Below are 14,496 nucleotides of genomic sequence, written 5' to 3'. Positions count from 1 at the left end.
ACCTCAGTGCACCATCTCAAGGGAACATGTGTTGATTAGGTTACGATCAATGCATCTCAACTAGGTTATTTGTTTGGTGAAAGGAATATTGTATCATTGACAAACGTATGAGACTCTGTTAGTGTTTCGCAATATTGCAAATCGCCATTGTCGCCGGGCAAAAGTCCTCGTTCAGTTGATCAACTTCGAAGGTACGAACGATTTCAACTTCGCAAGTCTTTGCAACCTCCAGGTTCCCCACGATAGCCCGCGGAACCCACGGCTTTAGCGGTCTTAGCCGCTGACCGGTCGATATTGAGGTCATTTGACAGGGAACAGAATACGACGCTAGGGGCTGGTGATCTCCCAATACGAGAAATCCCCGCCTATTTAGAGAGGCCCACAAATGGCTATCCCGCGCTCGCATTGTTCGGGAGGGAGATTGGCGTGAGGATCGTCCCCCGAGTTGACAGTGCAGAATATCTAAAAGCATGGGAATGGAAAGATGAATTGGCCTCTGCATCTTCACGTTCCATTTTGGCAACGTTGAGGCGGCAGGGATCTTACCTGGAGGCATCCTCGAAGATGCGTCTCGTCACTCGTTTTACCGCCGCAGCAGCATACTGCCTGAGTCTGGTCACCTCTCAAGCAGTGCCGAAAACATACTTCGTCGAGATCTCGAAGAATGGACCAACCGATGGCTTGGGTGTGAGTCCCGAAACCCTCGTTGAAAGAGCTGCCGAGCTTTCAGTACCGTTGAAGGTGCGCTTCGAATTCCAAGATAAGAGCGTCTTCTACGGCGCATCGGTTTCTCTCGACGACGATGCCGACGCCGAGAGACTGCGGGCTCTTCCGGGTGTCGAAAATGTGGTTCCGGTACAGCAAGTGGCGCACCCGTACCGACTTCCGGAAAACGGTCCCTCAATCGGCAGCGCCAACACCGGATCTACGGCATCCACCAATGGCGGGAGTAGCTTTCGACCGAGATCTGTTTTGCCTCGAGCGTCTGATATTGACTGGAACAGCCCGCATGTAATGACGGGGGTCGACCGTGTTCATGCGAAGGGCATCCTTGGAGAGGGCATTCGCATCTCTGTTATTGACACCGGAATCGACTGGAAGCATCCTGCTCTGGGCGGCTGCTTTGGAAAGGGATGCAAAGTTGAGTTCGGCTCTGATCTGGTGGGCGACGGATATGGAGGAGATTCTGGGTACACCATGATTCCCGGACCTGATCCAAGACCGGGCTGCTTCGATGGCTTCCACGGTACTCACGTCGCTGGCATCATCGGCATGGACGTAGCCTCGAACTCTTCGACGTTTGCTGGCCTGGTGGGAGTTGCTCCCAAGGCTACGTTGGGCATGTACCGCGTTTTCGGTTGTTCCGGTTATACGTCAGACGACGCCATCGTCGCTGCGATGCAGAAGTCCGTTGAAGATGGCGCAGACGTCGTGAGCATTTCAATTGGTGGATTCGGTACCTGGTCCGGCTATCCTGGATCACCTCTTTCGGCCGCGGCTGCAGCCCTGAAGGCTAAGGGGGTTGCAGTCATTGCTGCCGGCGGAAACTCTGGCACTATCGGAATGTTCTCCATCAACATCCCCGGAGGATCAGACGATGCTCTCGGCGTTGCGTCGGTGGAGAACTCCAAGTTCCCTACATACCCGATCAAGGACTCCAACGGCGCCGAGTTTCGGTACGGAGCTCTTCACCCTTTCCCGAAAGGAGAGTATCCCGTAGCTTGGGCAGGAAGAAACACCACAGGCTACAACTTTGGCTGCTCGGCATCCGACTATCCTCCTGCTAGTAGCTTATCTGAGCCGATCTCCGACTACGTTCTGGTAGTGAAGAGAAGTTACTCTTGCTCGCCAACCCAAATTCAGCAACATGCCTCTGCTGCCAACTACACACGGGTACTTACTTACCCAGACCCGACTGTTGATGATATCTTCATCGAAGGCCACGCCGTTCCAACACCATCTCTGACCGCTGATGGATACATCTATCCTATGGGTAGCACTATCGATGACACTCTGTCAAATGCTTCCAAGAGTCCCGGAGCTTACAAGCTGCTCGTGTCGTCCCAGACACCCTTGTTAGTAGATCAGCCTGGCGGAGGATCCCCCAACAACTTTAGCAGCGTCGGTACGTTTCTCTTGCTATGAAGCGCCACATAGAACCGAACTGATTTCTTGGATGCTAGGACCCAACGCGGATTTTGCCTTCAAGCCCGAAATTGCTGCTCCGGGCGGCATGATCCTCGCAACTTTCCCTCTCATGGAGAATAGCGGCGGTTTCGGTATCATCAGCGGCACATCTATGGCAACTCCGTACACGAGCGGCGTCTACGCATTGATCAAGTCTCAATATCCTTCATTATCGATAGACGAGATCTTTGAATTGATGAAAACCACGGCGAAGCAAGTCAAGAGGGCGAACGCCGATGCTGTCGCATCCACTGTTCAACAAGGAGCTGGCTTGATCCAGGCCTACGACGCTATTTCCTCCAAATCTGTCATCCAACCTGGGGAGCTCAAGTTAATCGATGTTCGGGAGGGTACATTCAGTATCGACAACCCCTCGGAAGGTGATGTCACATATAGCTTCACGAACAACCCTGCCAGCGGAGCCGCATCATTCTCAGCTGGTGCCGGACGGACCGCCGAGGTTGGATTCATCTCTGAGCCGTTTTCGGCTGAGGCCAAGTTCGTCGGAGGGGATCAAGTTACCATCGCCGCAGGAGGAACTCAGAACGTGACCTTCCAGGTTACTTTGCCAGCTAACATGGACGCCAGTCTGATCCCAATATTTTCTGGCTTTATCGGTATCATTTCATCTATCAACGAGAGCTTCACGATCCCCTACATGGGACCGGCCTACAACTACAGCAGCGCGCCGGTCGTCGGCCTGAAGCCCCTGACTGACGAACAGCAAGCCAATGCCTTGACCACCACCCGCGACCCCTTCTCTGCCCCCCAGGTCTTTGCAAACAGTGACAAGAAGGACCTTGGAAACTATCGCGCCTTCAACTTTCAGTACCCGGACTATCCTGTAGCGTACTTCACTTCGCTCCAACCTCTGCGCAAGTTCCGGTTCGACATCGTCCGTGCCAGTACCAATTTTACCCCGACCTGGTATGGTTTCGATCCCGACTACAAACTTGACAACCTCACAGAGACTACGATGGTGGAGAACGGGACGGTGGCAGGAGTCCCTATCCTCGGCTCAATTCAAATCCAGGAGGGATGGCTTCCGAGGACGAACTATCAGTCCAGTTGGTCTTACAGCATCCTTGACATTACGGCTTCGAAGGGGCTGGGATTGAAGAAAGGATCTTATCGTATTCTTCTGAGATGGCTGAAGTTCTTCAAGGATGAGGAGGATCCCGCGTCTTGGGAGAGTTGGATGAGTGGTGTCGTTGATGTCCTGGAGGACACCTTCGAGCCGACGCCGCCTTAGATCAAGGATCGAGGAGCACAAGTAACTGATGTTCGTAACGTTGCCACTGAATTATTGAAATTGCCCCATTGAGTTGACGGTGAACAATTCCTTCCAGCAAGGGTCATGATGGTCCTAAAATTGCCCATATTTAGACGAAACCAAGGCACGTAACATCCCGACCACCTTACGAGATGCACCAAGTTCCCGGAATGATCATTCGGAGGAGCTGCACGCGAAAGATAGTCGAGGTGTGGCTGAAATAATCCGCCACAGACTGCGGCAGGCGGACGTAAGCGGTCTTATGATGATGAGAGCGCCTCGGCATATCCGCTTACGCCCGAAAACGGCGAATGACATGTTTTCTTCAACGCCTCAGGAGACGACTTTTCCTTACCTGCTGTGGATATTTCAAACGACAAGATAAGATCTTGAACATTTGCAGGAATTTTCGATTTGCGCCAAATTCTTTACGGCCGAGATAGAGTACCATCACTACTCATGGAGCGACAACCCCGTCGACGTCGGAGGCCCGCTCTCTCCTGCCTGGAATGCCGTCGGCGAAAGATCAAGTGCGACCGCGACGACCCCTGCACGCACTGCGTCTCTGCCAAAATTCAATGCACCTACAAAACTTACAGAAACGATCCGGAGACTCGGGGGTTGACCCCTCGGAGCGACGCTGGCCGCGCGCTATCAAATTCGGCTTCGCGCCCAGCATCGCCTGCAGTAGCAGGACAGGGACCGCCACCCAATCTCGGTCGATCGTTCCAAGATATTGCGGACATCGCTTCCGCTCAGACAATCCGGGCGGATGAGAGACGTACCGGAACCTCAAATGTCGTGGGAACTCACAACATATCCCCTCAGAATCGTAGTTCCGAAGCAGAGCCAGATCTACGAGATCTTTTGCGACGATTACGAAAACTTGAGCAAGACTCGACGGGCCTAAATAATCTCGGCTCGCCTGAACTGGCACGTCATGTACTCTCCAGTACCCATGGGCCGCAAGATTCCCAAGTTGTCTTGAAAAAGACGAGACTCTGGAAATGGAGCGACTGGATGGGAGAATCTGAAGAGGTAGGTCAGTGTTCATCATGATACCAGTGCTATTTTAATCTCACTAAATTACCAGTTTGAAACTGTATTGGCCTGGTTTACAGCATACATCGAGGCCAAGGACCCTGCTAAAGAGGTATCTTTCCAAGAGGCCGGAACCCAAGCCCTCGCTATTGAAATCGGCAATCTGTACGAAAGTTGCAAAGTTTTGGCAAGAAGACTCAAGATTTGCCGCCCTACCAGAAACATTTCAAGCCCATCACCAAGCTTGATGCCTCCCTCTCGAGAAGTTGCCGACGCAATGGTTAGTGCCTACCTCAACTCATTTGAGTTGGTGCATCGGATTTTACACGTACCAACTTTTTGGGCCGAGTACTGCGAGTACTGGGATCATCCGGAAACCACAACTATGGATGTTCGCCTGAAGATATTGCTCGTCATCGGCATGGGTTCAAGCTTGTCGGAACTTGGAGATGCCACGCTCCGGCAAACTGCGACCCATTGGGTCTACGCCGCTCAAAGCTGGCTATCTGGGCCTCTGGAGAAAGACAGGCTTGGCTTGTCGGGTCTTCAAGTCCATTGTCTCACGATGCTCGCACGCCAAATATTCTCGGTCGGCGGAGACCTGATATGGGTATCAATGGGGTCGCTCATTCATCGAGCTATGCAAATTGGACTGCACCGCGACCCCAAGCATTTGCCAAGAATGTCGTTTCTTCAGGCGGAGCTGCGAAGAAGGCTGTGGGCAACCATTCTTGAGCTGGCTGTACAGTCCTCTTTGGACTCAGCCATGCCTCCAAGACTATCGTTTGATGAGTTCGATACAGAGACCCCATCGAATATCAATGACGATGAGATGGATCAGTCAACTGAGATGGCCGAACCGCATCCGAAAGATGGATTCACAGACACCTCAATTCAGCTGTTGCTTTTAAGTAGCCTTCCGACCCGCTTGAAGATTCTTCGATTACTGAATGATCTGCGCTCGGAACTCTCATACACAGATGCCCTTGCACTCAGCGATGAGATTACTACGGCTTGCAGAGAAAATATGGCGTTTGGCAAAAGATTTGAGGGTCGAGAGATAACCAAGTTCCATCGAAATCTCGTAGATTACTTGGTACGGCGCTTCATGCTACCTCTGCATTGTCCTTTCGCCAGCAAAGCGCGGTCGAACCCCCTATTCCATTACTCGATCAGAGCCAGCCTGGACGCTTCCATGGCTATCATTTCTCCGGAACCTGACGAGAAGTTTTCCCGACTGATGGCTGTGTCTGGTGGTCTTTTCAGAGAAGGATTCAGATATGCCATAGCGACTATTAGTCTGGAATTCCTTGCCGTGGCGAAGTCGCAGCAGCTGAGTGGGACCATTCATCGGGACGATCGTTACAGAACGCTCCTGAAGAGCTCGGTCGAAGACATGATTGAGATGTCAGCCGAGAGAATCCGACAAGGAGATACTAATATCAAGGGTCACATGTTTCTCAGCATGATTGTAGCTCAAGTCAAAGCAATGGAGGAGGGTCACTCTGGGGAGCAGATGATTGCGCAGAGTGCAAAGAACAGCCTCGAATTCTGCCATTCTGTACTTCAGAGAAGACTAGAAAATGCTCCATCCCCATGGAGCACTGACACATCCACGATGACAGTGGATTGCGAGGGACAAGAAGCGTTCGCGATAGACTGGGACTTTGACTTCTTTCTACCAGACACAGACTTTGCTGCTTCTTAGACCACATGAAAATTTAAAAATTTGTATTCTTGGACAAATATTTGGCAAATGACTTTGAGAACATCCTAGTGCGACCAGTGACTTCAACAGCTACATTTTGCTTGTGACGATGGGGAGGGTGGCACAAGCTGAAAGATTTAGTCGCCGGCTTTAGCCTGTCATATTAATTGATTCCACAGGGACAATTGTTGAGAATTCCACTTATGTATTGGCTTGAGCTTGGTGCTATCTATGGCTGCCTGATCCGGACGGCCCTAGACGGCGTCAGACGGCCTTGAGCGGAGATATTTACGTCCAGGCGGACATTACTGAACAACACTCTTATGACGGCACTCACCGTCCCAGATGTTTATTTAAACAAGTATAGAAGGTGGTCAATCTAGCATGGATTATCCCTCTCCCATATTGCATTTCTAATCAGAAGCACTTCGCATTACGACGCATTTTCACCATCTTACCATTTCCGCACCAAAGATGGCACCCATGAGAATCCTTATCAGCGGCGGTGGTATCGCCGGGACCTCTTTGGCATTCTGGCTTTCCAAGCTTGGCCATGATATCACAGTGGTCGAGTGGTTCCCAACTTTGCGGGCAACCGGTCTTCAATTGGACCTCCGCGGCCACGGCATCGAAGTCATGAAACGGATGGGTCTTGATCAGGCCTTCCGCGCCAAGTCAGCTCCTGAGCAGGGCCTGCTGATAGTCGACAGCTCCGGACAACGCCGCGCTTACTTCCCAGCCAACACGTCCGGCAAAGGACTTCAAAGCTTCACAACCGAATACGAAATCATGAGAGGCGATCTCTGTCGCATCATCTACGACGCTACCAAGAACCGAGCCAAGTACGTCTTTGGTACGTCCGTTGAGAAATTCGAGCAGATGGGCAACGGAGTAGAAGTGCTCTTCAGCAACGGGGAGACGGATACCTTCGACCTTTTGGTAGGTGCCGATGGGCAAGGCTCTCGTACCCGCAAGATGATGCTGGGGGCGAAGCAAACAGATGGCTTCGAACCCCTTGGGGGTTCCTACGCTGGGTACTTCACGATTCCCAAGCCGATTCAGGAGGGGGAGGGATACAATGCCACCGCTTACATCGGCACCAACAATCGCACCATCATGACCCGGAGACACAGTCCCGACCAGACACAGATCTATCTCATGTGCAGAACTAACTCGGAGGAGATCAAGAATGCTCGCCGGGAGGGAGTTGAGAAGCAAAAGGAAGCGATAGCAAAGGTCTTTGATGGTGCCGGATGGGAGACAAAAGACATTCTTGAGAGAATGACGAAGTCGACCGACTTTTATTGCGAACATATCGGCCTCGTCAAGATGAATGGTTGGTCGAAGGGCAACGTTACTCTTGTTGGAGACGCAGCATACTGCCCTTCAGTGATGACTGGGATGGGCACAACATCGGCTGTTGTTGGCGCGTACGTCCTGGCTGGGGAGATCAGCAAACATTGCGGTAACAAGGACTCCAAGGACGGTCTTGGGAAGGCTCTCAGAGCCTACGAACAGAAGTTTCGGCCTTTCATGGATCAGGTACAGCATGGCATCTCAGGCGATGCTTTCATCTGGAAGATCTGGCCCACGACACCATTCGGAATCGGCATTCTGAACTTCCTTCTGGGTTTGGTCTCATTGCTGAGACTTAATGTGCTTGGGGAGTGGCTGTTGAAGGAGAATGTGAAGTGGGAACTGCCAGAGTATGAAGAAGTGGGTTCGATGCGCCTTTAGACAGCCTGGCCTGGCAAGTTCGACCAACCTACAGCACTGGAGAAAGAGGCTTTCACATCATTCAAGTTTTGGATTATGTAGACTTTAGGAAGAATACAGATGTTGTCTCAGGAAGTGTTGTCAATCATCGAGGGGACTCGTGTATCGCAAGCGATGAACTTGGTTTTATATGTATGAATGTGGTACCTAGCCACGCTGAAGTATGTACATAGAATATGATTCTGTCGCTTGGACCCGTTCACAAACATCTAGTTGTTGAAGGTGTGCGAATGGATGTTGATAGTAGTGACCTTGAAGGTCTTGCTGTCGGAGGTTGTGAGGCCGGTAGAGTCAGCCTCGTTGAGGCCAAGGGTGCCCTTGAAGGTGGTATCGGCGGCGTTCAGAATGATTGTCGTGTCGGTGTACTCTGACAAGGTTGTTAGAGGAGTTCTCCCCTAAGTTTTGAATATTCTTTTGCTGGAAAACTTACTGTGAGCAACAACAGTGCCGACACAAGCATCGTCTTGACATTCGACGGCAGTACCCCATCCCTGAGCCTGGCCGGAGCCTTTGAGTCTGTCAGCATTTACTCGGTGTAAGGTCAGATAGACGGAACTTACTGGTTGAGAGCGTGGAGACAACCTTGCCGTTGAGAGAGACCGTCTGGTCGTACTTTCCGGTGCTGTCGTTGTACTTGTCTATTCACAACTTGTTGGAAGACCGCGAGAGATTTTCGGATATGAGAAACGACTTACAGTGCATGGTGATCTTGTCGCCAGCAGAGGCAGGAACCTGCTTGCCTCCAAGCTGCTCTCCTATTGCAAATATTAGTATTCCAACTCCATTCTCTGTCCATCGAAGTCTGATGGCTTACCTTGAAGGGTGCTGGCCCAGGTGCACCATTGACCGGCCTTAGCACCGCAGTTGGCAGCGGGATCGCTGAAGGAGACAGCCAGAGCCTGGATCAGATCACCACCGCTGGTACCCATACCGGGCCACAGTGCAAGACGGTCCTTCTGGGGGCTGGGAACAGGAGGGAGAACGAGAGTGGTGTTGGCCTCCCGAATCCAGCTCTGGGTCGGGCCGAGAGAGAAGGCCGGGCCGAAGCCGACCTTGTCCTGAGCGCTCACGACATTGGCGCCGGCAGCGGCAAGAAGAGCGGCGGCAGTGGAGGTGCGCATATTGATGATTGCTGGAACGAATGTGACAGGGATAAGGATAAAAAAGAAGAACCAAAAGAGCGGAATCTGGGGAAAAGAAGGATGGCAAGGGGGGTATCTAGCGGCTTGGTAATGGAACAATCCAGACGAAAAGGGCTTCGATTGAGCTTGGCAACGATCTCGGTCTTTATACGATAAATACCAAATTGTTGATTCGGGGGGTTCTAGATCATTTCGATTCTGGATGATCGGCAACGGTCCCCGTGCAGGGCCACAGCGATCCCACCTTCTCCTCACCAATTTGAATCCCACCTTATGATTATGAGCATGAAACGATCCAGTGGCGGACAAATAATTTCCGCTACAATGGGCAAACAACGTCGCGCCAGGTCCCACACAACCTGGTTGAAGGAAGAATTAGGAACAGAGGAGCTGCCCTTTCCCGCTAACTGAAATCCCGTCCACAGGGGTCTTGCTAGTCGCTTGCCATCAGCGAGGCATCGTACATATGCGGCCTCAAGCCGGTTGGAGGACACATAAGCCGCAGCTCTTTGGGGCCAAGAACGGTGACAGTGGCATGATGGCTCCGTACCGAAGTCCTGTTCAGGAAAGCGTCCAAACCGACGCGGATACGAGAATTCGAGAGAGTGCTAAAGGGTTGGTATCGCGACATTGAAAGTGGAGTTTAGTGCATGTTGAACCGTTTCACGGTTGCCCGCCTTGGCCCGAATTGACATCGGCGGGCCCTCCCTGTCCGAAGCTATGATAAAAGAATGGAACCCCGGAGCCGCATCTAGATTGATATCCCCACCAAGACAATTCAAGCATGTCGCTTAGAGCTTGTTCGGCATCCAAGAGCCGCTTTGGCTGGGTTTTCATCGCCCTACAAAATCAGAAGGCACTCCTGTCATTCAGGGGGCGGCAGGGCGAGAGTTGCCAACAAAGCGGAGGCGAGGCAATCTTGACTTCACACAACGTAGTCAATCGGTCTTCAACGCGCACACAGTGAGGGGGGCTCTGAAAGATCTCATGACTCGATTGATTAAACGAAAATGATTCTTCAAATACAATTGGGCGATACCGAGATTACTACGGTTAATAGGTTCCGACCCGGTGGTGCGACCTACCTTGACTGTCAATAAGCTCAGGAAGATTTTGGTCTTCCGACGCTCGAGTTTCCAGGCTGAGAGTCCAGTGGTCCTTTCGGGAATCCATGATCCGTCTTGGCTGGGATGCCAACATCGCGCTTGAACCGTCGCAACCATTCTAGGTTGTCTGCCGATGTTTGATTCCAAGGATCGCCGCTAAAAGAGTTTAGCAAGAGCCCTAAAAGAGCCATTTCCCTAGGAGTCTTGTCCAACTTACTCTTCAAAAACAATGAAGCGAGCTTGATGCTGTAGCTCCTGATCTGTGGGAATGTGGCAATTGGGGTTGTTCGGTGACATGGTTGATGCAACCCAACGTCGGAGCTCAAGGGCTAGCCACCGGTTGAAGTTGGCGTCGTTGAAGAAGGCATAGTTGGCCTTTACCCTAGACAATGCTGGCGGAAGTTCCAAGTCCATCTTGTCTTCCTTCATACCCGGGCTGACTCGTCCCTCCCATGGTGCATTGGCATTGACAACAGGAGGAGACGGCACAGCATCTGGTGACGGCACCAGAGACGCAGATGCGTGGGTATCAATGCCCATTGTCAGAGCTGCCGATTCAAGATCACTAGTAAATACGGGATCGAAATCTCCCAGTTGAGATAGGAAAGAGCTGCTTTCTTCATTCAAAAGGTTGTTGAAGCGCTCATCGTGAGTACTGAGCCCGGTGTGGTGGGTGGTTGTTTGCAGAAGTGGTTCATTGAAAGAACCCCCTTGATCCCCAAGAGTTGTTGATTGTAATTGTTGAATTGTAGACTTAGTTGAGCTTTCGGGGGCAGGAAGTCGTTTTCTGGCCCTAAACCCCGTGAGCCAGTCCGTCGACGAGCCGATCAAGTTGATGAGCCAGTTGGCAACGAAGTCAGATGGCGATACACCACATTCCTTGCCCATTCCCAGCACGATCTTGGAGGCTTCGTTCTGCAACTCCAGATCAGTAATGGTAACTAGGCCCAATGCGCTCCGGGCATCAACAAAGCTTTGCAGCTGCGTCTCGCAAGGACAATCCTCAAAAAGGCTACGTTTGCCTTTAATCTGGGCGCTGTTAGCGAGTATAGAACCTGAGTTGCAAAATAGGTGGGCACATACTTGGAGAACAGCCATCATGCTTTCGGCGACAGATCTGATGGGTCCGAATCGAGCCTTCCGAGTAATTTCGTCTGACGATGTGATCAAGTCCCGCACCCACGACGCATGCAAAGCGCTAACATCGTAATCCAGGGACGACGTTATCTCCGAGGCAAAGACGATACGGCAGGCTTCCAATTGTATTTCCTTGTTGTCAGGCATGTTTCCTGTCTTGTCGAAAAACATTCGCAAGAAGTGGTTGAGCTCAAGGGTGAGCAGCCCGAACGCGTTTCTAGGAGACTCTGGAGGGGTTCCGCTGGCCTGATAGGGAAATGGCGAAAAGCGCTCGTACTCGATCAGATCTGTCAAGTCAGCAACAGTTCTTTCATAAGGTCCGTCTAAGGAAGCTTACATGGAGGCACCGAGTTTTCAACCATGTCCATCACAGCCTCCTCGAAACCCCAGTCACCCTTCCAGTTTGCCATATCCTGTCCCATCTTGAAGTGGTCGGCCAAGTGGTCTGCTCTGAAAGACCAAGTATCCAGAAGTGCGCCGCAAAAGCCACAGCGCGATCTAATGTCTGGAACAGCGACCCTCCAAAGCTTGGCAGACCATTCAAGCAGACCAGCATTATGAACTAGACGTAGGTGTTGCTTCAAGTGATCCTTTCGGTTGAACGTGCGTTCCTGGCAGGCGGAAGGGTTGTGATTGTTGATGTGTTCTTGGCTCGGATCAATCTCGCCACAAAAGACACAACAGACTTGGCCCGTGTCTGGGTTGACAGTCTTTGGTCCACCCGGCGAGCATACCCATTTTTCGAGGGGCATGTGAAGAGACTTTTCGTGCCGCTGCCAGTCGTGTTTCGTTCTGAAGGTCTCGGTACAAAAGGTACATTGATACTGGTTCCGGGGAAATGCAAGTGAAGTTCGCTTCGCGCGCCTTCGTTGTCGCACACGGCCTCGGGGCGCCGGACGAGGAACGGGTACAGAGTTCTTGGACTGGTTGGAGTATGCAGATGCAAACGACCCTCCACTAGACGTTCCTACGCTGCTTGCCGAAGATCGATGCGACCTGGGTGGCTCGTCGTCAGTGTAGCTGGCGTTGTAACTCTCGTCTACATCTTAGGTCTGCATTAGCCACTATGACTTGATACAACAGGAGAAATTGATGGCGATTTTCAAGTATGTGATCTTACCCGAAGACTCTGCGTGGGTGGAAGCAACAGCCCGCGCGATCGCAGTCACCGTGGCTGGCTCATGTTCCGGAGGAGAGTCAACCCAACGCTCTAGAGGGTTCAGACTCTGGTAACGGGGACTCATTCTTGGTGCTGGCGTCCCCGGCCTTCTGGGAACATCTATTGGTCTTGTCGATGTTCCAGAGTATGGCGAAATTGACCGTTGCCGGCTCTGCACCTTGCCACGTCGTCGGGCATTGATGAGCCAATTGGTGATTTGAGTCTTGCTAAGGCCCGTTTGGTGTTGAAGAATCTTCTTCTCTTCGTCATTTGGGTACGGATGGTGTGTGTGAGAAGAGAGCCACTGTCTTAAGATCCTGGTTGAGTCTCGAGAGAATCTTGTGCCAATCTTCGGTGGGGGCGGGGTAGAAATGTTCGGGATCGTGACATTGTCAAAAGCGCCACTCGATCTCTTCGAAGCCTCTGGCGTAGGAGGTGCTTGCATGCCGGCCAACGCGGGACTGCTGCCATCAATGAGGTTACTGATTCCTTCTACAGAAGCAGCTGCTACGGCTTCTGTGAAGCTGCACTCGCACCCAAGCGACGCGCATGGTACACAGCGACCTTGGGACTCACGTTCTTGTGCTGTTTGACACTGATAGCCCCAGGTGATACAGTTGGAGCAGGATGCCAAAGGAGTGATCCACCCACTTCCCAGACCGTCGCCAATGTAGTCCAGGGCTCCCTCAAAGTCGAATGGAGAGTTCGCGCCGCTGAAGGGCTCAAAAGATGTGAATTGGAGCGCATCATCGCAGGAAGAGATGTCACCGAGAGAAAGGTTGGGTCGAGAGTCCTGACCGGTTGAGGTCAACGGAGGAACAATACTCTGCCCCCCAGCTGCCGAAGACGTCTTGTCGTTGAATTGGTCCATTTCTCCGCCTTCGCTCTGAATCTGCCACCACTCCACTAGCTGCGGCGGAAGGTCGCTGCGAAGATAAGACACCACCCCTGCCGATAGCCTTGAACGTCGGATATCGACACTGATAGCGGGCAGATTTCAATGTAAGATAGGGCGTAAGGCGTGCTGCCCCGGAATAGTGGCACGACGTTGCCGAAAGATGTTTTGCACAAGTGAAAGAGGGAGGGCGGTGCCAAAAGTCTATCGGCCGCTTCATGCATTGACTCGACGCGGTGACCTAAAGACACAACGGCCCCACCAAAGCGCTCTTTATGATTGGATGATGCCTCAATGTGTCAAGTGCGCCTTACACTAGAACCGCGTCGATTGGCTCCATCGACCAAGCTTGTTAGTCAGTAGAACTTCAAGTCCGAAGCCGGCCGTAACCAAGAACGTTGCATGTCACTACATTGAGGCCCGATATCAATGATGGCTCGATCAATACCCGGCAATCATTTCGATTTATCACCATAAATGAACATGAATGCTTCAGAGTGTTGAACTCGATTCATTACCGAAGAGAATTTTGACTCTCAATTGTGAACTCCTCGTCAGTTGAAACAACTAAATGGTTGTAACACGGGCTCATTGTGCTCAGAATTCATGCCTCAACCAGGACACCTTAGCCATAGAAAAGCCACTGATGGATTTTCAGAAATTCGTCAGCTCAACAAGTGGATATTAACGACACATTTTACGTGTCTAATGTGTCATGTAACCCCCGGTTTTCTGCAAGAACACATCTCGTCAGTTGTCGGGCGCGCCTGACAGGGTGAGGGTCCTTCCTAATCCGGCAGCGCCATCAACAAATTCGAAGCGAACATGGCGAAAGCTCTAGATGAGGACGAAGCCCGAAGGATGAAAACTGGTAGCTATTGAGACGTCAATTCCGCTGAATTGTAGCATATCTGACATCTGTCAATCCTTTGTGATACTTGATCTGAAGAGCCTTCTATTGAATCTTTACGTCATGGAGACACCGGATTCCCGCCATCGCACCCCTGGAACCATGATTACGACAGCAGAGCCCGATTGCGAAATCAACATCACAATGAAGCCATTCACAAAT

The 14,496-nt window shown here is 51.7% G+C and overlaps 4 protein-coding genes across 4 annotated transcripts; 2 read left to right on the top strand and 2 right to left on the bottom strand.

The window, feature by feature from the left end:
- Positions 1 to 564: 564 nt before the first annotated feature.
- GCG54_00011526 (Minor extracellular protease vpr) lies at positions 565 to 3,439 on the top strand (the record flags this gene model as incomplete). The annotated part of the gene is made up of 2 exons (XM_045411428.1): positions 565 to 2,125; positions 2,184 to 3,439. The coding sequence occupies 2 exons, from the start codon at positions 565 to 567 to the stop codon at positions 3,437 to 3,439; spliced, it is 2,817 nt and encodes a 938-aa protein (XP_045268486.1).
- A 480-nt stretch (positions 3,440 to 3,919) lies between these two features.
- On the top strand, positions 3,920 to 7,946 carry GCG54_00011525 (Aspyridones cluster regulator apdR; the record flags this gene model as incomplete). The annotated part of the gene is made up of 3 exons (XM_045411427.1): positions 3,920 to 4,498; positions 4,554 to 6,125; positions 6,684 to 7,946. The coding sequence occupies 3 exons, from the start codon at positions 3,920 to 3,922 to the stop codon at positions 7,944 to 7,946; spliced, it is 3,414 nt and encodes a 1,137-aa protein (XP_045268485.1).
- Positions 7,947 to 8,194: 248 nt separating this feature from the next.
- Positions 8,195 to 9,106, bottom strand: GCG54_00011524 (uncharacterized protein; the record flags this gene model as incomplete). Its single annotated transcript, XM_045411426.1, has 5 exons — positions 8,195 to 8,352; positions 8,416 to 8,493; positions 8,546 to 8,623; positions 8,681 to 8,740; positions 8,800 to 9,106. The coding sequence occupies 5 exons, from the start codon at positions 9,104 to 9,106 to the stop codon at positions 8,195 to 8,197; spliced, it is 681 nt and encodes a 226-aa protein (XP_045268484.1).
- Positions 9,107 to 10,446: 1,340 nt separating this feature from the next.
- On the bottom strand, positions 10,447 to 11,792 carry GCG54_00011523 (uncharacterized protein; the record flags this gene model as incomplete). The annotated part of the gene is made up of 3 exons (XM_045411425.1): positions 10,447 to 11,262; positions 11,317 to 11,657; positions 11,708 to 11,792. 3 exons carry the CDS (start codon positions 11,790 to 11,792, stop codon positions 10,447 to 10,449), a joined length of 1,242 nt encoding a protein of 413 aa, XP_045268483.1.
- Between the last annotated feature and the right edge of the window lie 2,704 nt (positions 11,793 to 14,496).

This window comes from Colletotrichum gloeosporioides (assembly GCF_011800055.1).
Source record: "Colletotrichum gloeosporioides strain Lc1 chromosome Unknown consensus_17, whole genome shotgun sequence".
Taxonomy (NCBI): domain Eukaryota; kingdom Fungi; phylum Ascomycota; class Sordariomycetes; order Glomerellales; family Glomerellaceae; genus Colletotrichum; species Colletotrichum gloeosporioides.
This window is presented reverse-complemented; position numbering and strand designations above follow the sequence as displayed.